A 25,166-nucleotide genomic window follows, 5' to 3' on the forward strand; every position below is an offset into this window, starting at 1 on the left:
ATATAAAAATTGATATTGATCATCACAACGAAATCAGAAATCACTCCCAAGACTGATACAAGACACAAATAATTCGAATTTAATTTATTTTATTTATTATCTGTTGCCTTTCCTGGTTATATATATATATATATAATGTCAATGATATAGTCTAACATTTGATACTGTAAAAAAATTTGATCTATAAAAGCCATCATTTTTGGAGTTGAAGTGAACTAAATACAATTTTAAGTATAGAACAGTAGTTATCGTAGTAAAAATTACATAAAATTGACAAAATAGCAATTGTTTGAAAGAATTAGAGCAAATATATTACTATTATTGTAAATGTTTTTTAAACGAAATGTTTTTGCAAGCCATTGAAATGATTCTAATGCGCATGGAAATCAGTGTTGTAAATAAAAAAACAAAAAATTAACAAATAAATAAATTAATGAAGAATAAGTTAATAAATAAATAAATAAGTAAATAAATAAATAAATAAGTTAAATAATTAATAAATTAAATTATAACAACGGAAAAGTAATTAAAAAATGTGACTACATGCTCTGTAAAAATTTTTAGTTTACCTCATCACCAAAAAAGATGGTAACTAAACACCTAAGTTTTTTGCAGTGTTGCACAAAATGATCCACGCATTTTTTTTCATGAAAACACTAACATAAGAAGTTTTATATCGAAGTATGCATTATTTCAGTGAAGTTAACTGTTAAAAACTATAAATCAAAATTGTATTAAGAAGAAGGAAAAGAAATCAGCATCGGGGCTTATTTTACATGCAGATTTGTTTAATACTGAAATCCCATAAACACTTTTATGTTAAAATTAATAACTTACTGACTTATAGTAGAAGACTTACTTTTCGATAAAAAGTATTTGTCTGCAAAATATTCATACACTTTTAATATATACACGGTTATTTTAATATATTATACAGCTTTGAGATTAAATGATAGAAATATATTTTTATAAAAACGCCAAGAATAGAAGTTCTATATCAAAATCAGAATCAGTTCATTGGATGTTTTACAAAATTAATGATAATATAACTGTTAATACGTTACCTGTGCCACTGTTATCAACAAATGTCTGTAAATGTTGTATGAGGGCTTTAACGTTTTCACCGAGCACATTAATATCTGCTTCTATTAGACTGTGCTTTTGTAATAAATCGACAACCCCCATCAGATGTTTTCCAGAATCCTCAGTCAGTAGTCTTCCCTTTAATAATTATAATAATAACATAAATTATCATATGAGATGAAAAAAAAAAGTAAATAGGAAGAAGAGTAATATAAAACCAAATAATAAACATAAATATGACAAGCTACAGGAATAACATAAAAAAAAGTTATGTTTCCAGCGATTATTTTTTAACTCCTCTATATTTCTTTCAGTAATCAAAAAGATTTTGATGCTTTTAAATTTTCTTTCCTCATTAGTGATTTACCATATTTTGGTAACATTTTCGTTTTTAGCTAGCTTAAATATCAATTTGCGACTTTAATGCGCTACTTTGTAACGTATTTCAAGCATGCCGTCGTTGGAAGATTTGTGTCAAAGTATTTATGGGTTCATTGAGATTTTAATTGCAAAAGATTAGTAATAAAAATAGTGCCGTTAATACGTTTCCTGTATATATCAATTTTCAATCATTTTATTTTGTCTAATTTATTATGTTAATTTTATTAATAGAAAATAACCACGAAATGAGCATTAATGTAAGGCAAATTTATTTTTCAATTATAACAATATAGTGTGTACTTAAAACAAAGACTAAGGAACAGATTTTTTTTATAGTAGTGCCATGTTGGATATTTTTGAAACAAATAAAAATAATATCTTTTATGGTACCTCTGTTTTTAATTAAAGAAAATAATACAAAAAGAAATGTAAAATAAGACCGATAAGGAACTTAACTAAATAATATTGAGAAATAATTAAGAAAAATAATTTTTCTGCATACTTTTAATTCTTCCATGGTGTCTAATATATATATCATTTCTTGGAACGTTTGCTGCAAAGTCAAAGAATCTTCAAGTCTTGAGCGACGAGCTCTCAGGAGTTCTAGTAGATAATTCCACAATCTTAAAACATTGTCACGTCTGCCAAAAAAAGCATATAAATTTAAACTTTTAAGTTATTGTGTTTCACAGAAAGTAGAAAAAAAAATCAATATATTACGAAAATGTATTTTGTTTTGAAATCAAATATCGGTAAGGTAAGTATTTTGGCAGTTATTCACCTAAGAACCGTTGGCATGTGTTTTGAGCTGGAGTCAAATAATAATGAAAATTCTTTAGTATAAAAATTTTGTGCCAGTGAGCTTAATTTTTTGATAAAGTATTGGCTTAAGTGTTTTTAAAACTTGCAAATTTAAAGAATATTGAATATTGAAAAATATTGAATATTGAATTTAAAGAATATTGAATAAAGAATAAAGAAATTGTAAATTTAAAAGGCATTTTAAAGAATTTTACGTTAAAAAAATATAGGCATCGGATTTACCATAGGGAGTTTTTAAAAATCATAGGGAACTTAACCACATAATACTGATATCCTTCAAACATGATGGAATGATAGAGCCCATTTTTTCTTTTTTGAAGAAAATTGTGTTCAATAGATCACAAGCTAAGAATAGTACCTTACCATACTGGTACTTTTTATGCACTACATAATTTTTGAGTTATTGTGGTTCATAAATAATGCGAGAGAAACACAATGTTGTAGTCTCTATAATTACAGCAAATCGATCTATAGTTTCTTTATACATTTTCTCTGTTATTTTTTAAAATGTTTACTTTTAAATATAAAAGTACAGAATATATTTTAAATTGCAGTTATTTATTATTCTTATTATATTTTTTAATTGAATTCCTCGTTGCAGATTTTATTTTAATGACTAACAGATATTTAAAATAAAGCATGATACTTCATAATCTATGATATAATTACTATTGCAATAAGATTGACACTGTTGGATCCTCTCTGTGATATATTGGGGATCACAAGNAGAAGAAATATGTAAGTTTTCACAAACTAAAAATCAAGATACAAGCTTGTTCTAAGATCAAATATGGTTGCAAGATTTATCTTTTATTGCTGATAGAACCAAACACTTATCCGATTTAAATTTATAGTTACAAGGCAATGATCAGATCATTACGAACGTGTTTGATATAATTAAAGCATTCAAATGTAAACTATTTCTTTGGGAAAGGCAACTGAAAAATGAAGATTTAACGTACTTCCCATTTTGCAACAAGAACAAATCTAGTTTAGATGATACTGCATCGTATCAAAAATATACAGAAAAAAATTTCAAATCTTAGAACAGAATTTGAAACAAGGCTTAAAGATTTTAATTCGTTGGAAGACAAATTTTGTTTGTTTTCTTCGATTTTCTCAATAAATATAGACTCAGTACCCAGTTACATGCAAATGGAAGTGCTTGAGATTCAGTGCGACTCAAATTTGAAGGCAAAAGTCATTGAAGTGGGTGTGCCTGAATTTTACGAATATTCACCGGCAAGGTTTGAAAATACTCGAAAATTCACATATGAAATTATTTCCATGTTTGGAAGTACTTAACAGTGAGAGCAATTATTTTCTGTTATGAATGGAAATAAATCTCCTGTCCGAAACCGTATTAATTACGCTCACGTTGGGTCAATTTTGAAAGTAGTCTCGGCCAATAAAATTTCTCCCGAAATAAAAAAAGATAGTAGCAGAGAAGACAGCAATGATGTCAAGTATCAGGACGTAAACAATAATTTAACTTTATATATGTTTATTACAATTCAAAATAAAAATATTTGTTTTCCATGAACATTGATTTTTCTTTCTTTTTTTTTGCGGCCCGCCTAAAGTTAGGCATTGTTTATTTGGCCCAAGTTAGCTTTTGAGTTTGATACACCCTGCGTGTAGTCTCTATAATTAAAGCAAATCGATGTATTGTTTCTTCTTATTTTTTCTCTATTACTTTTTAAAATTTTTACTTTGAAGTTTAAAAATACAAAATGAATCTTGAATTATAGTTACTTATTAGTTTCATTATTTTCTAACTGAATTCCTTGTTGCAGATTTTATTCTAATGACAAACAGATATTTAAAACAATCCATGATACTTCATTATCTATGATATAATTAGTATCGTAATAAGATTGACACAAGATTCTGCATTTTGATCATATGGTTAATGGACTGGAAGTGGTTTTATGCTTTTATAATATGGTAACATAGATTTTAATGAGTTATACGAAAATAAAATATATATATATATATATATATATTTAAATAAAGCAATTATATTATATTATATATAAAAGCAATTTGAACAAACCTTGCTTGTATTCTGGAAATATCATGGTAATTTTCAGCTTCTAATTCTTGAGCAACAGCAACAACAGCTTGGACTCTTTCTTCATAAGCATATATGTCAGTTTCAATGGCTTCGTGCTTCTTGGCGGCCGCTTCAACAGATGGAAGATCAAAGCCAAAATTATCTTGTGAAACTAGACGTTGGTTTTCACTTAACCATGCTTCACGCATACCGGACTTGCGATCGAATCTGGCAGCTAGTTGTTCAAGCTTCTCTTGCCTGAAATTAAAAAAGAATATATTAGTTTTGGACGAAGAATTAAATAAGGTTAATCAGGACTGTTGAATCTTTGCTAAAATAAAATTTAAAATATCATAATCTGCGTTTTTGCTTTGTCCACATGTTTGTATTCTATGCATCAGTTGATGAAAATACCGAAACTTAAAGTGTCGTGGGTTCAGAAATTGGTTGCAGGAGCTGAAAAACCGATGATGACGGCGAAGCGGAATCAATCATTAACCACATATGCGGAATACTTCGAAGTTTTTGAAAAAAATAAGAAACTTTCTGTATTCACGCGAACTCACAGAAAATGTGCAACAATCTTTTACAAATGTCAAACATTCATTGTTTGCGCTGAGAAGAAAAGTGCTTGTTCAAGCTAAAATTTCCAAATATTTTAATTAAATAAATGTGTTTATTATTCTTCCTTTTGCATCATTTGCATTTTGCGTCAATGTTTTTACGTTAATGAACCCACGAGAAACGATCGATCGAAGTTCTACTATATTAGGAAAAATATGCAAAAAATAAATTAAAAAAATAAAATAAAACGAAGAAATTATTATTCTAAAATTACCTTATAAGTTCTTCTCTCAAAGCTAATTCCCTTTCATGTTCTGCTTTTTCTAGATTTTCCCATGCTTTGTTGATGTCTGCTATCATTTTTCCTTCTGGTGGAAAATACATTCTCTGACTGTTTGTTCTCATGCGGCTCTGAATAGTAAACAGTAAAATTTCCAAATTTCCTTTCTCAGCAAATCTATGCAAAAGAAATTTATTAAATTAAGAAAAAAATCAAGCCAATGATAATTTTTTAAATTAATGATTAGAATAAATTTTTTCTTTTGAGCTAACGGTCTTTGAGAACTTATTTAAACTTATAATCTATTAATTTAACTTATGATCTGGTAATTTTTCGAAGTAATTATTAGAGTAATTTTTTTAAATAATGAGTAGAATAATTTTTAAACTAAAGATCAAAATAATTTAAACTATCAATTTGAGAAATTACTTAAATTTCAAATAATTGCTAAGGTCATTTTTCGAAAAAAGATATTGGGGTAATTTTTTAAAATATCGAATAGGATCATTTTTAAACTAACGATCCAAATAATTTTTAAAGCTAAAAATTTTAGGAAGAATTTAAACTTCCAACTAATGATCAGGTAATTAGAATAATTTTTTAAAATTACGATTAGAATAATTTTTTCAAGATGACCATAAAAGCAGACTATTTAAATTTTAAATAGATATTGGATATTTTTTCAAAAAATGATCAGAATACTTAATCAACTTAGAATCAATCAACTTAAGAAGAACTTAGAATCAACTTAATCAGAATATTTAAATCAAGAATTATAATGATATTTTTTGGAATAACAATCAGAGTTAATTTATAAACGAATGATCAGTTAACTGTTTAAACTTAAATAAGAATAATTTTGTTAAATCAACGATTAGAGTGATTTGTTTAAAACTTAAAATCAAATAATTTTCAACACAAAAAAATAGAATTACATTTTTTGAAATATTACAAGAGTTATTTAAATATCAGTAGTTCAAATGTTTATTCTAATAGCTTTATTTAAATTAAAAATGATATTTTTTTTAGAAATAAAAAAATGAAAATCACATGTTTTAAAGTTAACTTAACGTAGTTTATTTCAAACGGATTCCATCAAGAATAATAAAAATTTTAGAACCATTAAAAAGATCATCTTAAGTTTTAAAATTTTAAACATATAAGTAAGGATTGTTTCAATTTAATAAATTGAAATCAAATTAAATTTTAATGCAAGATTTAAAAATTAAAAAAAAATATTTATGCTGATAACAAAACACTTTTTATCCTCAGAAATTCCCTTCATTTTCTTCATAGAACTGGGAAATTTTGTTTAACTAAAGAAAAATTTCCTTTCAATTTTAAATCATTTATTAGATTATGTTATAAAATTGCACTGTAAAAAGTACTTAATTCCTTACTGTTTAAAGAATTGAAAAACATATTCATAATCACTAAGGCCTGTATTTTAATACCCTTAAAATTTTTATAAATGTTCTTAAAAGCATAAAAAATAATACCTTTAAGCAGAAAAAATATGTAATAATTAAACGAGAAATTCTATTTGGAGCCTAAGTTCCATATAAGAATAACATTACAAGAAATACTGAAAATTAAAAAGATTTTACTATGCAAAAAACTCGAAACCAATTAGGATAAAAAATTAGGAGAGGAAGAAGAAAAAAAGAGAGAAAAATAAGATATAGAAATCAAGAAGAAAATCAATTTCTTTTTATTTAAAATCTTAAAAAAAGGAAAAAAATGGTTTCTAATAATTGTTAAAAATTGTCCTCGGATAGAAAAAAAGTAGTCCGCAAATTCCAATCATCAAATTCGAATGTCATCAAAATTCGATTTGAATATTATTAAGAGGAACTCTGTCTAGATAAAAAAAGGCATATGTGTATTTACAACATAAAAAATTACTGTTACAATATTACATAAATTTTAACTGTTGTTATTTTTAGTTGTTTTATGTATTTTAGTTACGTCACTGTAGATAATGTACATTTTTTAATTTCTTGTTTGCGTTTTTCAGTTTTATTAAGTTACCATTTAATGTAATCTATAGTGTAAGTAAATGCACTCGTTAAGTAAAACATAAAAAAGAGCACTGGTAAAATAAAATCACGAAATCTTACTTAGGTGGCTTTTCTACAGTTCTATAGGAACTGAAAGCTTGCAGTTGTTGTTGCACTCCAAATAAAGAATTAGCAAATTTTCTGTCTGATAGAGCAATTATAGTTTGTTTAATCCATTTCAGAAGATTTGAGGTTAAAGTCTCATACTCATGAATCATGTTTTCATTTTGCATAGCTTGACCTACAACCTATAAAGTAAAACCATATTTCTTTGTCAAAATGCAAGTAGTAAATGCTACATTATCAATACCTCGGTTATATTATATTTATTTTACTCACTCAAGTTTATTTTTTAGATAAAATATATTCATAAATAAACGTAAGAAAATTAAAATATTTAAATGCTATAACTAACTAAAAAGCATAATATCCGTAAGAAAACCCTATAATTAGCTTTGAAATTTTGCCAAAGTTACAAAAACTATTTCCGGGAAATAGTTTAATGCCAAAGATATGTGCGTATGTCTTATTAAAATGAAAAAAAAAATTTTAAATGAGAAAAAAAAAACTACTTGTAAGCAATAGATTCTATTAATTAGATTAGTTTTCTAATTCTTCTTTAATTAATTTTTTTTACAAATTTTTTTTTATTATCTAAAAAGCTTTGGCTAAAAGGTTTTGGAATCGCAGGTTGTAGCAGTCGCGTTAGTTTGTAAGCTATGTAAATTTGAAAGCTCACGAATCTTTTATTAAATTGCGTATATGTATAATTTAATGTGTATGTTTTAATTTGAAGCAATAACAATTTTAAGTAACATAGAAAAATATACTGTTTTAGCTAAATAATTAAAAATACAATTTACTCTCGTTTTAATATAAAAGAAATTTGTTTAAATAGGAAAACCCTTAATAAGCACAAATAGAAATCGATAATGAAAAGCAGACATTATATGCAAAGATCATCATCAATGACTTCCCGTACAAATGATTATGGAATATATGTTTATAATAACAAAAACTTCAAGCCCTATATTTATATCTTTCGTGTTACTTATTTTATCATAAAGATAAATATCCCATTTATTAAAATTTTTTTTGTTCATCATACAAAGAGCGTTCTATAAAAACTGATAGTAAAACCATAAGAAAATCAAGTAATAAATTTAGCAAAAAAATAAACTATTCTGTTTAAAAATAACTTCCCTCGGATAATATGCAATGAACCCGTCATTCAACCAGCTTTTCAAAACGAGTAAAGAAGCCTGTTTTTGGAAAGAAGCCTGTTTTGGAACACTGCACAGATAAAAGAACGTGTAATTTAAATTTTCTTCTATGAAGCTTCTCCTTTAACGTCCAAAACAGCCGGAAATCGCTTAAACCAAGTGAAATTTTAATCCAGACCAAACGATATAAAAAATTGCATGACATATTGCATTTCGTATTTTAACTTCGAATCACTCACTTCCATTTTTGTAATGCTAATAAAAACAGTTTTTTCAACATATACTAAACCACGAAAATAAAATCGTCTGCTTCGGTAAGAATACGTATGAACACTCTACTAATCTTTTAAAAAATATTGCTCGCACATTTATTTTTTAGTTTCGTATTGTTGCCACTTCGTAAAAAAATAACTTATAAATTTTATGGAATGTTCTTTGTAATATTCTAGATAACCAAGCATAAGTTACTGTATAGTATTTTGCACAGTATGGCTTATATTGTATTTGTTTTACAAAAGTTTTAAATGTGAATATTTTATTTCCTGAATTCTTCTATAATTTAATATTACATTACAAAAATTTTAAAATGTGATATCAATAAGAAAATAAAGTAAAATATTTCTGTCTTACATTTCCAATTCTTCTGCCTTGCACTGTTTCAGCTTTCATTTTTGAGAAGTAGTGATAGTACGTTACGACGTATGTAATTATTGATTTTTCATCAGGATATTCTACAAATATATCTAATGGAAGATCGAAAAAAAATATTATCACACTTTTAATATAATATAATGTCAACTTAAAAGTACAAGAAAAATAAATTTATAAACTAAAAATTAATTTAAAAGAAAGAAGGAAAAAACTTGAATCGAAACAATACCTTCAGCATCTAACAGCGGCATTAAACCCAACCGTTGTTCAGCAACAGTAAAGGCATGATTCAAATTATAAATGGCATTGGAACGAGATAGTTTATCATATTGTACCAAATCGGGCCTGAAAAAAATTAATCTTTTGTTCAAAATTATAATAATATGAAGTTTGAAAACACTTTTTTTTGTAAAAATATAAAACGAAGATTTTTTTATTAGAATAAAAATACATCACATTCAGTAGTAATTGCATTTTTTGAATCAAAGGTAAATTTTTGGATTTTTCAATGAAATAGAAAAGTAAGTGTTTTGAACAGACACTTATTCCTGTTCAATTAATGATGTACTTTGACCAGAACAAGAAAATAACAGCAAAAAGGATGAGGTCAAAGTTAAGCATGAGGTTCTTAAAATAAAATTAGTTTGTAAATCAAACATACACGTAGCACAAAGAGAATATTAGGACAGATTCGAACTAGGTTTGACAGAGCAGAAGCAGATAGAAAATATACATTATAAAAAATTTTTTTTAATACAATTTATAGAGAAAACCTGTATAAGGATATTATTAAAATATAAATATCCACATTACACAACTAAAATCGTACATACATATTTTAACTGTGAATTTTAGCTTTAGTTGATGGAAAAGCTGCATTAAAGACATTAATGTAATATACCTTAGGACACCCAAGTCAAAATTCTGATGGTTTCCATTGATGGACCAACATAATCTTGATAATAACCATCAATAACTTCATCATGAATCATTACATTTTTCGACAGTAACCAACATAGGTAATCACCATAACCAACATAACATAACCAACATAAGTAATCACCATAATGTAGGAATTTGGACTGATTTATGATGGTCCAACATAAGAATAACAACTTGGTTTGTTCATTTTGAACCATCAGAAACTTCCATCATAGTTTCTTAGAAATCAAATGTTGGAACGATCATACACAATCATCATCCCAATGTTGGAATTCAGACTGATTTATGATGGGCAAATTGTTTTGATGGTATATTCATGAGGACCAACAAGAATTCTCATTCAACTATCATAGAAATGAATAGTTGGAACCATCATGGACCATCACAGATCCTCACAGATAGTTGGTCCAGGAAAATCAAACTTCTCTTGCTGGTTAACCATCATAGTATTAAAGTATCATTTTCCATCTTGGGATGAAGGAAATTCGCTGGCTTATAAAAAACCATGAACGCATAATGGAAAATATTGGATGATGGTGACCATCAAATGATATTGAACCATTCTAAATTGCCTCGAAACCAACATATACCATCAAAGTGATTTAATGGGACCATCAAGAATTTTGACTTGGGTAAGGTTTTAAGGAATAGAATACTTTAGGATAAAGTTAGACGGAATTGAAAATCAATATATTGCATTATGTTTTAATAAAAGGCTATAAAGAACGGAAATTAGTATACTGTACCTGTGCTTGTGAATCAAAGCATTAAATGCTAAGCCGTCTCTCCAACTGGTAGTGAAATTCCTGACATTGACATTAGGATAACCAGCTGTTTTCATTTGGCACCACAGTAACAATGCATCCTTCGCAGATTTTGTTTCTTGATTGTCCACTTCTTCGATGGTAATGTCTTGAATCTGATAAAGACCAATTTTTTTTAATGTTTTAATGAATGAATAACTTTCTAATCCTAAGTGATTCAATTCAATAATTTTTAATGCAGATTTGGAAGTTGAATGTGGCAAATTAAAAAAATAATATAAAAAATATCAAATTGTACAGTGACTTTTGATAAAAATTTTTTTTTTGTTATAATTATGAAATGTTGACAACGACAATAAGATGTCAATAAATTCGTGATTTTCTAGTTGAAATATCACTTTAACTACGCCTATATTGTTGAACTATTTCCATTCGAATAGCTTTTTCGTACAGATATTTTCGTATTATGCCACACCTTAATCTGTAGCACAGTTTGCGAAAAAAAAAATATTTTCTGAATTACTGTCCGATCAGACTATCCTGATAACTTTGGATCAAATGATCGGATCTTCACGTTCTGAGACTCAATCTCAATGGTTTGAGGGGATAACCTCAAATATGCTAATTAATTAGTGCCGACGATGTTTTAAGTTACGCAAAGAGACAAAAAAACAAAGTATTTCTGAATTAAACGTACCTTTTTTCGAGACGGATTTGGATTTCTGACACTCAAAATAACAGGGGTAGTCGCAATCTGGGAAATATTGTTTCAATAGTTTGATCAGGAGAGCGGTTCAAAGTTTGGACTTTGAACCCCTTATTGTCAATTTTATTTTTTACGTATTTCAAGAACTTTTTAAGCAAATTTAAAACTTTTTGCACACAATTATAAAATTCGTTTATCTAAAGATAATTCCCCCAGGCAAAAACTAACTTAGAGTAAATATTCATTATCTTTCATTATTTTATATAATAATGATCGAAAAAATTTTAAATTGTAAGGTACATAATTTTTTACACCATTTCGGCCATTCGGAACAATTTCGACCAATGAATTCTCGGAACTAATAACTTTTTCTCAGGTTATTTTAATAGTGAAGGACATAGTTTATGAAATTTTTTTCAAGACCCCAAATTTAAAATGCACGGGTTTTCTTTCTTTTCACTATTGAAAATGAAGAATATGAGCAAAATATTGTTTTTGCGATTTGCTTATGCATTTGATTAAATATTTGTTTTTACAGAAAGTAGTTGCTTAAAAGTTAAAATGATTGTTTAAATATTTTTGTTTAAAGCAATGAAAACGCGTACTGCACTTTAAAATACATAAACAGTGATGAAGAATTGATTAAATATCATAAACAGTATCATTTGTAGATCTAAATTAATGCTTAGTATGTAAACTTTTTAATTCATACTCAGTAAAAAATTTCGAATCAAATTACGACCAGCACTTTGGTGCATCAACCGCAAAATCCATTTTTACCTTGAAATATTATATCTTATTTCTTTACAGAGTAATTCAGTGGTTTTACGGTAATTATTGCTGTAAGAATTCCGGTATATCAGATTGTTTGTTCTGTAACATGCTTCGGTAAAAATGAATTTTACGGTAAAAAGTGCCGGCCCCCTGAGGTTCGGTATTTTTACAGTCATTAGATCCGCAATTTTTAACAGAGTAGTTAATTCTTCAAACAACTCCGTTGATCAGATCAAAATCGCATGATCGTTGTCTTGTTGATATAAACTCACCTGGAAACGTAAAATGATAGTCCATATAAGACCGAGGGTGAGGCGTGGATTGCCATCGACAACGTCATGCGATCCTAGATTTTCTAGATGCACTCGCTGATCCCTTAAAAACTGAAGAGCTTTGTCGACGTTTTCAAGGCAATGAATTCTCATTTTCCCTTTAGTTGGTCTTGGCTGTAAGAAGTGAATGGAATAAAAAGGTAAAAACTGAAAATTCGTTCTGCAATATTCTAAACAAAATTTGTTGTTGTTTTTTAAAATATTTTTTATTGGTTTAATTTTCAAGTTCTGTTAAACTAAAAATTAGCTTTCTCTAATGTTACTACAAACGATTTAGATGTAAATATAAAAATATAATTTGCTTGCATGAAAATATAAGAAACATTTTTACTAAAAATTGCTTAACTAAAGAAAGTTACTTGAGATAATCACTTAGAGGACGCTATAACACGGGAGAAACTTTTCAACGCAAATTCTTTTTTCACCTTCATAAGCAATCCGATTTTTTTTTATTCCAATGCCCACCTTCAAGAATGACCCACCTGGGCATCATACAGACATCTGAAGGGCAGATTTGTTGGCCACTCTTTCAGGGGCACCATATTAGGAGGGCCAACATTGCTCCCACAGTAAGGACGGATAGTACAGAGAAGGAAAGAACAGCCATGCCTTGCCCGGGATTTGAACCTAGAACCTTTCTGATGCAAAACCAGTTCCCTAACCCCTACACAGGCCGGTCGGCAATCTGTAATTAAAAATCATAGAAAAATTTAATTCAGGCAAATCTAGCGTTCTGCATGAAGTTCCAAATACTGAAAATAAAATTCCAAAATATCAGAATGAAGACAAATTATACGAAGATAACTAAGGATTACGCAATGGAGTAGTTCTCTTTCAATAATTTGTTTTCATTTTGACATTTTGAAATTTTTTTTTTCAGCAATTGAAACTTCATGGCTTACTCTAGGTTTGCTTGAACTCACTTTTTATACATTTTAAATTACTTATGGAGGTAAAAAAGATTTTGTCACGTAAAGTTTCTGTCGCGCTATAGCATCCTCTTAAAAGCAGAAAAGGAATAATGGTTAAATGCCTCAGAGAAGGGAAGTGTAATCCGGGGCTAAAGAAAATAGAAGGACTGGTTCACTCCTTTGAAGTAGCTCTCGCCGCGCCAATCCTCCGATTTTCTCTAGTGACGTCACTTTGGCGCAAAGTTCGCACTTTTACTTCAAGAACACTAGCTCTAACTAATATTGGAGCATTTCTGTTTGCGAGATATTCTAAGACATTTGTTATTTTCTATAATGACTTTCCTCAGTTTTTGCNGACGTCACTTTGGCGCAAAGCTCGCACTTTTACGTCAAGAACGCAGCGTTCGGCCTTACTAGCCCTAACTAATATTGGAGCATTTCTGTTTGCGAGATATTCTAAGACATTTGTTATTTTCTATAATGACTTTCCTCAGTTTTTGCAGTGAATTTACAAGAATTTAAAACTATTATCGAAATGCCAGTTTGCGCGATTTTGATAGAAAAACAAAAGGAAAAAATATAATTTTCCGCGTGTTCCCTAAAGTAAATGAACAACTATGTAAAGAATGGATTCCGAAATGACACAGTTAATATAAAACCGCAATACGTTTATTCTGTCGTAAAGAACTTTTATAAAAATTCATTATCTAAATAGAAACCGCCTCGCTACTTCATAAAGAAAGGCAGGTGAAAAGAATTAAAAAATAGATAAAGTCAAAGAAAATTAAAATGTAAGTAAAAAGTATAAATAAAATATATAGTATATAGTTGAAATTCTCCTAATTTCATAACATATTTTTTAATGTAGTTATTCTAAATATTTATGATTTTTTTTAAAAATTATATTCTCTTCAATTTAAATATCTATAAATTATATCATCGTAAATTTAAATGTCTATAAACAATTGTAAAATTTCTAATGTCATTATGAACCTAAATTATTATTTTGTTTCAGTAATTAGCGTTTAAGGTTGATGTTTCCTAATGATTAAGTATGAACAAATTGCTATTAACGGCATATTTTAAAATCAGGGATTCTAAATTTAACTCAACTTATTGTTATAAAAGAATATGTAGATAAAAAAAGTCTCGATATATGCTTTCATTTTTCTTAATAATTAAAGTTAAAACTGAACTTTTTAAAATAAAGTATTTATAGTGTCATTTTCGCCAACTAGTAAAACACTTTTATTAGTTTAAAATGGCATTTTTTTCAATATAATGGCCACGAAAGTTTTTTTGAACTACGTTTATGAATGGCAATAATGTGTTACTTACGTAAAATTTGAAAGCTAATAACCAGAAAAAGTCTGGACCTATTTTCACAAAGAGAAAGATGCAAAGTTATCATAATATCTTTGCTTACGATCTCCGAGATCTGTGGACACAGTGACGTCATGAGGAGGGAAATCGTAGCTTCAGCTCTAAGNAAGTTATCATAATATCATATTATCATTTGCTTGCCATCTCCGAGATCTGTGGACACAGTGACGTCGTGAGGAGGGAAATCGTAGCTTCAGGTTTAAGAGCGGAGTGAACTAGCCCTTCTATTCTCTTTAGCCCTGAGTGTAATCATTGCAGGGAAGAAGTCAATTTAATTCAATTTAAAAAAGGCATCAACCGATATTTTTACATTCCACTTCATATAATGTAAGTGGTAATTATTCTAAGATAAAAAATTTATTATTTGCAACAAAATATTCTTAAATTTTTTTCCCTTAAATGATAAGAATATTTAAATTTTAATGATCAAAATCTTTATAAAATTTGTTTTTAAATCAATATTTATCCTTCGTCAAATAATTAATTTTAGTGAACTATTAACCTGTTAAAAATTCAAATTTTTTTTAGTATATATTATCGGAAAAAATCTATGGGTAGCATAAAGAATGAGAATTTGAAAAATTTGATGAAATAGTTGGTTGAATAGTTCTGTGAATCACACGTGGCCAGGTAATCCAATTTTAAAATTATGACGTTAAGACTATGTATCAAATGCAAAAATATTTTGAGAAACTAAAAATATTGGCTACGTATTAGACAGCTCTTTGTTTTGTATCTTCATACTCTTTGTAGTGACTTTTAAAGCATCAACACTATTTCAGATAATGATTTAAAATCTTAGGGTTCTTTGTCGTCGATTAGACTAGTCTTTTATTTAGATGCCAGGGGCCGTAGTCCCCCTCTTCGCGCATATGATCAAAATAAAATGCTTTATTGAAATCATTAAATTAAACTACAAAGCACTTGCTGAACACATTCTTGACCGAGGAATTTACAGAGCAATGTGGCAAATACATTAAAATTACTTGTCCTTAAATTATATCATAAAAATTTAATTCATGCTGTGAACAATGATATTATAATATGATTTATTCTATTATTGATTAAAATAAATGATTTTTTGAATATTCAAAAAATTTCTAAATCTATATTAACTATTTGGAGACGGCTGGTACAACAGTTGTACCCTAAATATTGTTTTATTTACATTATGTCTTTTTTTTTTATACAGTATTTGATATATAAGAGACACGTTGAGAGACAGTTGGTTGAAAACAAAACAAATATGGTATCATAAAAAGTTAATATCTCTTCATCTAGAAAATACTTTTTACTACAAAAAAGACTTAGGGTACAACTGTTGTACCAGCCGTCTCCAAAAGAAACTATAACTACGCATCGATTAAAAAAGCAATTATAATACTCACCATACGTTCACCAGACAATATTTCAAGCAACTTCATGAGCAGTTTCCCATCTCGCATATCTGCATACAAATCAGTTATGCGACAATTTGCTCTTAAGAGATGAGAATTAACCCATTTACAAAATGTTTTCTTCTGAACATTTTCTCTCTCATCTAATAAGAGATATTAAAGTGTTAATTACTTTTATTTTTCTTTACATTCAAGAAAAAAGCAATAATAATAATAGTAATTAATTATTATTGTGCACTTTTTCTTCATTAATTTAGCATTTTGTTACAAATATTATTTTTTATTTCAATTGGTACCTACTACCAAAATTAATAAATTGTAATTCTCAAAAATAATTATTAACGACACTAATACTTTTAGAGTCATTTTTGGCAAACCATCTAATATCGGTACTTATTTCAATCAGATATAAAAAATTGCCAAAATATTATTGACGCCAGTGACGCATAATTAAATGTGGCATTAAATATTACTGGTATATATATATATATATATAGAAAAAGGTCTTTTCAAATCACTTATTTTTAATTGAATAAAACAATTTGCACATACATACAANGTTTTCGTGAGAATGACCCATATATATATATATATATATATATATATCTCCATGGCTTAATAGAGAACTACAAATTTGCTTTATTACTTCTTGTTGAGTTTCCATTACTTGAGTTTATAGAATCACTCTTTAATTAACGAAAAAGTATTAATGTATGATACGCATAATCATGTCTTCGAAAGTATGTATACCAAATACGTTGTGGATCGGTTCAGAATTGCGGATTTGTATTAGGTACATGCATACACACATACATATGAACATTCTGCCCTAATTAAATAGATTGATAAAAAAATTGATAATAACAATTATTTAATAAAACTATTTCAAAACAATTTAAACAATATAATTAAATCAAACATAATATATTCCTTTGCAGTCATTTTTTCTTCCCGCCCAAATTTATTCATTTCTAACTAGCCTAGATAAATACATAACTTTCAATGCACGACTGATACGATATATAAAAGTAAACGTACCTTGCAGTTGCTTTATTAAGTCTTCTAAATCGTCACTCATTTTTAAATTGCAAATAGATTGATTAAACTTAGTTTTTAAAAGCTCATATTGGATATAAACAGATGCTCAAAATGGGAACGTTTCCTATGGTAAAGGAAGAATAAAGTCCCAGACAGGAAACAATGCTGCTCATTTCCTTTTGACTCCTTGCAAGTTTAAGAAGCAAACGTTTAAATTTTCGTCAGTTGTTTTCGTTTCGTTAACATTTAACTGTAACTGTCTTTCTTATTAATGCTTTCAGATTTTGATGCAATTTAAGAAATCTTGTTAAACCACACAAGTAATTGTATTAGCGCATTATTAAATCATTTCATTTTTTTGTTCGGTATGATTTAATTAAAGTTATGTATTACAGTTGGAGTTATGTAATGTATAACTCTAAATTAGTAATGTATCGCTCTAATTTAATTTTAATTGCTCTGAACACAGAAAGTTATTTATAAGTCTAATCTGATGAAATTTTTAAGATTCCCATGACAAAAAACTTATTTAAAGGTTTTTATTTATTTAAATTATTTATTTTAATTTATTTATTTAAATTATTTATTTTAATTTATTTATTTAAATTATTTATTTTGATTATTTATTTAAAATTTTTTTAAATCTATTTTACAGAAAAAAATTGAGTTTTTAATTGAGTTTTATTTTTGTAAATTTTAGGAAATTTATTTGAAATGTAAGAAAATTGCAAGAATACATATGTTGCATATAAGTAAGCATTTATGAAAAGATCTGGAAAATGAAGTTCTTAGAAATCTAATAAAATTTATTGGTAGAGGGCACAATGCTTAATTGTTTTATAAAAAAAAGAATTCGTGATATTGATAAAAAAAATAAATAAACGAAAGTCAGAAATATTACCTTTTTTGTGAGCAATTTCTATAAGAAATGAAATATTTCGTGATACAACGTAAAATGAGCATACAATTGGTTCAACATGAAATAGCTTTTTAAAATATTCTGTTGCTCCATTTTAACTAACATTTAGCTATAAAATCTAAAGAAATCAATTAATTTTGAAAAGTATATTTAATTTATTTATAATGCAAGTTGTATAATGCAATGAATTCAAAGTAAAATGAATTTATCAAGCTACTTTATATTTTACCCCATTGTTAATCAACCACCTGTCAGTGGTAGAATATTAATATTTGTAGTAGAATTAATATAAATTTTAATTACATTTTAAATTTTTTTTGGCACAAAATATTTTCAACTGTGGAGAATATGCGAATAATCGGAGACAAACTGGTCAAGTGCCAATAGTGCAAATTACTAACCTTACAGGTCTGCTATGAAACTCTGAAATATATTACCGGTCCTTCGAGTACATATGGACGAAAAANTTAGAATTAATATAAATTTTAATTCAATTTCAAATTTTTTTTGGCACAAAATATTTTTAACTGTGGAGAATATGCGAATAATCGGAGACAAACTGGTCAAGTGCCAATAGTGCAAATTACTAACCTTACAGGTCTGCTATGAAACTCTGAAATATATTACCGGTCCTTCGAGTACATATGGTTGAAAAACATTGGTTTAAGCAAATTATTTAAGATTTTATTAAAATTTAAATAACTGAAATCAATTTACATTTATACAGGGTTATTCATAATTCCCTCCGGTGTTTCGAAGCGTTATAGTAAAAAAACGAAGACGAATATGGCAAAAAAGAACATATTTGATTCNTATTCCGAAACTATTATAGTTTTAATTTAAGCAGTTGAAGGTAGATGGCAGTAACATGTACCACTGAAGCCAGTTGTAGTAAAGAAAAATGGCGTTTACAGGCGGAGGGAATTATGAATAACCCTGTATAAATGTGTGTATTAAAGTTCAATTAAAAAAGTGAGGTAAAATTAAAAAAAGAAATACGAACCAGCTAAAACTCGAATTCGAGATCGTTCGAAAAGTCGCGATGAACTATTGCCCCCATCATATTCAAATTCATCCATTTCTCCTTGTGTAGCGGGATCCCATCGGACCCCGACTACTACGTCAGTAGTCATTATTGAAGGTAAGTTATTTTAATCTAAAAAAAAAAAGAATTTGAAATCAGAAAATACACAAGTAAAAAAATACAAAAATGTAGTATCAAATAGTAAAACACACACATGATAATAATAATAATAATATATTCCTACAACTTTACGAGAAAAAACATTCATAAAGAAAATAATAATTTTGCACAAAATATTCGATAATTATGCAAATAGTTTAGAGGAAGCTATAGAGAGGAAAAACCCTTTCTGCAATTCTCTTTCAATTTCTCTGTCTCTCTCTTTTATTTATTTATTTACAATTTTTTTTTTTTTTGGTAATTTAAAAGTTTATTAAGTACAGAAAAAGGAAGTTGAAGTTTATCGTAGATTAGGAAGCCTCAAATGCTGAAAAAAAATCAATATATTAAAATGTGTATAAATTAAGGTAGTATTACGTTGAGAGGAGCCGGGATAGCCTGGTCGGTAGGGTGCTGGGCCCATATCCGAGAGTTCGCGGGTTCGGCTATTAATTCAGCAATTATTTGTTAGTATTTTGATATTTTGAATTGTTTTTTCAGGATTTGAAACTTCATGGTTTACTTTAGACTTACTTGCTGATCGGCCTGTGAAGGGGTCAGGGAACTGGCCTTGCATCAAAAAGGTTCAGGGTTCGAATCCCGGGCAAGGCATGGATGTTCTTTCATTCTCTGTATTATCTGTCCTTACTATGGGAACAACGTTGGCCCACATAATATGGTGCCCCTGAAAAAATGGCAAACAAATTTGCCCTTCAGATGCCTGTCTTGAAGAAAGGTCATTTCGCAGGCGGGCATTGAATAACAATAATAAATAATAATAAAATAAAAAACCTGAGGCTTACATAAACTTACTTTTACTGAACTTTAAATTTGAATTTTGTTGGCAATCGAGAACTTAGCAAGAAGGGTTTCTCCTGATATACTGATGTAATCTATATTTTTCGAAGTACCTAGCCCGAATATCCTGCCACCTACCGTCCTGCTGTATAGCGTCCTCTCAAGGGCTCAAATTAAAACTAACAGTAGTCATAGGCAGGGGACGAACCAGGTTTTATCTTTCGGAGCCGACTTTTGTGAAAAAAAGTAATTTTTGTCACAAATGGAAAATATTTTTGTGAAATTTTTTTTTCCTGAAATCATTCAGCTTTATAATTCACTATATTTTATTCCAATCTACATGTCTCCAATCCACATGTACAATATCTACTTCCAATCCATGTACTTCCAATCTACATGTACAATATCTACATGCTTTTTCCGATTGTTTTTTCGTTCGCTTCCCTTGGTTTCCCAAATTAATCCCGTCACACTTAATGCATTGTTACGATGCACGAATTTCGAATTTAACGATTTGTGACAATTGAATCGCAAATTCACGTCGTTTGATATTTTTTTATTATTTTTTTCGGCCCTTTTCACATGGTTTTTCAAATTCTGATATTTTTACTACGATGTTATAACGACGTTCGAATTTCGATTAATTACTTTCTAACGCGTTCGATTCGTGACGATTCAATCATAAAGCCACATCGTTTAGTAATAGTTTCTTCAGAAGTCATTTGAAAAAAAATTTATTTGAAAATTGTTCAAGAAAAATGTCATAACTCTAAAATGCAGCATTTGAGAAAAACCAACTTAAAGAATACGATAACCCTTATTCTGAATGAGACTCAAAACTGTCACAACTGCCCTCAGCTGGATAAATTGCGAGTTAGAGATGTGACACTTTTTGAACTTCATACAGGGGACACTTCATACATATTTTTTATTGACATAACCTCAAAATTGCTGTTTTTCGAGTTGTGGCACTTTTCTTGCAAGGGTGCGATATATATATATATATAAAAATTACATTATTGAACAATTGACAGCCCAAAAACTTAAAGATGAAAAGATTATTAAAGATTTTGGAATTATAACTGCAACAACTTACAAATTTTAAAAAAAAGAAAATAATTCTGATTTAATTAAAATAGCGAATTAATTAAAAATTAATTAATTAATAAATTAATGAATTGATAAGAAAAATTAATTAACGAAAATGATTAGACAAACGTAAACTGTTAATCTAAAAAAATTATACTAAAAAAAATAACACAGAGTTTTGCAAAATAATTAATAAGAACAGCAACTTAAATAACTGTAATGTGATATATAACAAAAACAATTGTAAAGTAAAAGTTATACTTTTGATGATTTGAACATTATAGCTTTCTATGATCATTAAACAAAGGCATTGAACAATAAATCTTTATCAGAGAATTGATTAGGAAGCATTAAATTATTTTTAAGAAAACTAAATGAAATATTATTCCAATACCATATAATATTACTTTAAAATATATTATTTTTAATTTACTTATACAAAATATATGAAATTTGAAAAGATAAGAACTATTACGAGTCATTAAGCAACAAAAGAATTTTCTACATTTAGCTATTTGATATTTAGTGTCAGATATATTAAACAGCATTTGATATAATTTTATTAGTTAAATATTACTTTATGTTTTTCTAAAATATTTTTTTATTGTTTCTATGCATTTACAAATCGATTGTCGACAAAAAAATATAACTTGTCTTACTTCTAATTTCAATGAAAAATTATAAGAAATATTAGAAATTTGATTCAAGAAATTAAAACATTAAAACTTACCAGAGAATTGATTACGATAGATTAAATTATTTTTAAGAAAACTAAATGTAATATTATTTCAATACAATATAATATTGATTCGAAATATGTTATTTTTATCTTATTTCAAGAAAATATATGAAATTCAAAAAATTGAAAATTATTACGACTCCTTAAGCTACAACAGAAGTTTCTACATTCTGCCTCTTGATATCCAGCGTTAGATAGATTGGACAACATTTGATATAATTTTATTACTTAATAATTTTTTATTTATTTTTTTATTATTTGTAAGCATTTATAAAGTGATTGTCGACGAAAAAATATAACTGGTTTTACTCTCATTGGTCGAAATTTTAATTTCAATGAAAAATTATAAGAAATGTTAGAAATATGATTCAGGTAACCGTTTATACAGTCTTATGGCATATAAATATCAAATTATTGGAACAATGTGAATTTTCTTTCATAATTAACATGATAAAAAATACACTACAAAACATACTACAATATGTAAAAAAAATGCTAAAAATTAAAACAGATCTTTTTATGCAATAATAAATAGTTAAGATCAATTAATGGAATTTTTTTCGAAATTTTATGTCTTATTTATGAGTTTACTTTCATTTACATAAGTTACATTTTATTATTTAAAACTCTGATCTCAGGAAAATAAGCTACGCTTTTCTTAATTTCGATATTAAATTAAAATATAGCACATTAAAATTTAAATTATTTTGAGGAAAACGAAAAGAAAATTTATTTCAATACAATATAATATTATATTATACTATTACTTTTGGCATATTTCAATAAAATTAATAAAATGTTACTAAACTAAAAATTTCGAAGTCTCTTTAAACAACAAAAACATTTGAGACGTATAGATTAGACTTGATAATTTCGAACATCAAATGAAGACATTTAAACTTTAAATGAAGAAAAAATCGTAGAGAATTATATTATATTCATTCAGAAAATTAATTAAAAATAATTTCAACACATTACATTAAACAATTTTATTTTTCACATATTTCAACAAAATTGATAAAATGTCTCTGAAATAAAAATTACCATGGCTCTTTATACAACAAAAGCATTTGCTAAATGTAGGTCACGCCTAATAAATTGAACATAACATTAAAACATTGGATATTTAAAATTAAAATGGAGAAAAATTGTAAGGAATTAAATTAGATTCAAGGCAAATAAGTGAAAAATAATTTCACCTCAATATAATTCTGCGATAAAATATGATATGTTTAACACATTGCAACTAAATACATAAAATGTTAAAGAAATAACGAGTATTAAGACTCTAACAAACGAGTTTTTCATATTAGAGCTACCTTTAATCTGAACAATAAATCTTACAGTAAGTAAATATTTTAAGCTTATAAAATTATGCTCATTGTCAGGTATGCTTAGTTGTTTGAATACCTAATCCAATTCTAATTCTAATTAAATTAAATTAAAATGGATAAAAAATTGTAAAGAATTAAATTAGATTCAAGACAACTAAATGAAAAATAATTTCAACACAATATAATAGTATGTTAAAATAAGCTGTGTTTAACGCATTTCAACTGAACACATAAAATGTTAAAGAAATAACAGAGTATTAAGACTCTTTAAGCAACAAACGAGTTTACTACACAAGAGCTACCTTAAATCTGAACATTAAATCTTACAGTAGGTAAATATTTTCAGCTTATAAAATTATGCTTATTGTCAGGTACGCTTAGTTGTATGCCTAATCCAATTATAATTATAATTAAATAAAATTAAAATGGAGAAAAAAGTCTGAAAGAATTAAATTATATTCAAGGCAACAAAATGAAAAATAATTTGAACACAATATAATAATGAGTTAAAATACGCTATGTTTAACATCTTTCAACTAAATGCATAAAATGTTAAAGAAATAACGAGTATTAAGACCCTTTAAGCTACAAACAAGTTTTTATATAAGAGCTACCTTTAATCTAAACATCAAATCTTACAGTAGGTAAATATTTTTAGCTTATAAAAGTATGCTTATTGTCAGGTATGCTTAGTTGTATGCCTAATTCAATTTTAATTATATTTAAATGAAATTAAATTGGAGAAAAAATCTAAAAGAAATAAATTATATTCAAGGCAACAAAATGAAAAATAATTTAAACACAATATAATAGTGAGTTAAAATATGCTATGTTTTGTTTAAATATGCGTTTCATGTGAGTTTAAATATGCATTTCAACTAAATACATAAAATGTTAAAGAAATAACGAGTATTAAGACTCTTTAAGCAACAAACGAGTTTATTATATTAAAGCTACCTTTAATCTCAACATTAAATCTTACAATGGGTAAATATTTTAAGCTTATAAAAGTATGCTTATTGTCAGGTATGCTAAGTTGTATAGCTAATCCAATTCTAATTATGCTAAATTAATGCCCATGAGTCAGAGAACAAATACAAACAAACGAACAAACATACCTTTATGAAAAAAAGAGTGTATTCCAAGGTATATATCCAAATTAGGAAATTAGTGAAGAAGAAATAAGGGGCCACAAATGAATGAAAGCGCTCATAAATGAAATTGCACTAGTCCACGAAAAGATTTTAGTTAGGGTGGGGACATATCCCGATTTAGAGTCAGGAACGCGATATTTTTGGTTTCGAGAGACGAGGCGTTTACCCTGCTTCTGACGCTACATGATGACTTCGAAGACATCCTTGACAGCATGATCTCAGCGATGGGCTTTCACGCGCCTGTGTGTTTCAAACAATTTTCATTGCCAACAACCGTTTTCAAACACAATTTTATGCATCAGGAAATGTTTTTATTTGTAATAAACTCAAAATTAATAAAAAAGCAACATTCCTAAGAACTTATGATCTCATGATTGGATTGACACAAAAAACAAAAATTAGCGTTGTTTTAATTTTAATTAGAATGGATGACTTTTCCGCACTAAAGCGTTGAGAAACTAAAATATTTATTTTTTCCGACCAACCGGAGTATTCAGAGGGCATACATCCCTAATAACTTATGATCTAATGATTGGATTGTATCGTATTAAGAAAAATTCATTTATCAAGAAATGTTTTCATT

General features: G+C 27.5%; 1 protein-coding gene across 1 annotated transcript in view; it reads right to left on the reverse strand.

Moving 5' to 3' along the window:
• Nucleotides 1-24,783, reverse strand: part of LOC107438918 (spectrin beta chain) — a gene marked incomplete in the record, with an annotated part of 105,952 nt that extends 81,169 nt beyond the window's left edge. Inside the window, 12 exon segments of the mRNA XM_071185528.1 lie at nucleotides 1,065-1,221; nucleotides 1,967-2,105; nucleotides 4,343-4,600; nucleotides 5,181-5,363; nucleotides 7,307-7,494; nucleotides 9,100-9,212; nucleotides 9,350-9,465; nucleotides 10,809-10,981; nucleotides 12,579-12,752; nucleotides 16,321-16,472; nucleotides 19,290-19,442; nucleotides 24,548-24,783. Of these exon segments, the coding sequence (XP_071041629.1) occupies nucleotides 1,065-1,221; nucleotides 1,967-2,105; nucleotides 4,343-4,600; nucleotides 5,181-5,363; nucleotides 7,307-7,494; nucleotides 9,100-9,212; nucleotides 9,350-9,465; nucleotides 10,809-10,981; nucleotides 12,579-12,752; nucleotides 16,321-16,472; nucleotides 19,290-19,419 (1,783 nt within the window).
• Between the last annotated feature and the right edge of the window lie 383 nt (nucleotides 24,784-25,166).

This window comes from Parasteatoda tepidariorum, chromosome 9 (assembly GCF_043381705.1).
Source record: "Parasteatoda tepidariorum isolate YZ-2023 chromosome 9, CAS_Ptep_4.0, whole genome shotgun sequence".
Classification (NCBI taxonomy): domain Eukaryota; kingdom Metazoa; phylum Arthropoda; class Arachnida; order Araneae; family Theridiidae; genus Parasteatoda; species Parasteatoda tepidariorum.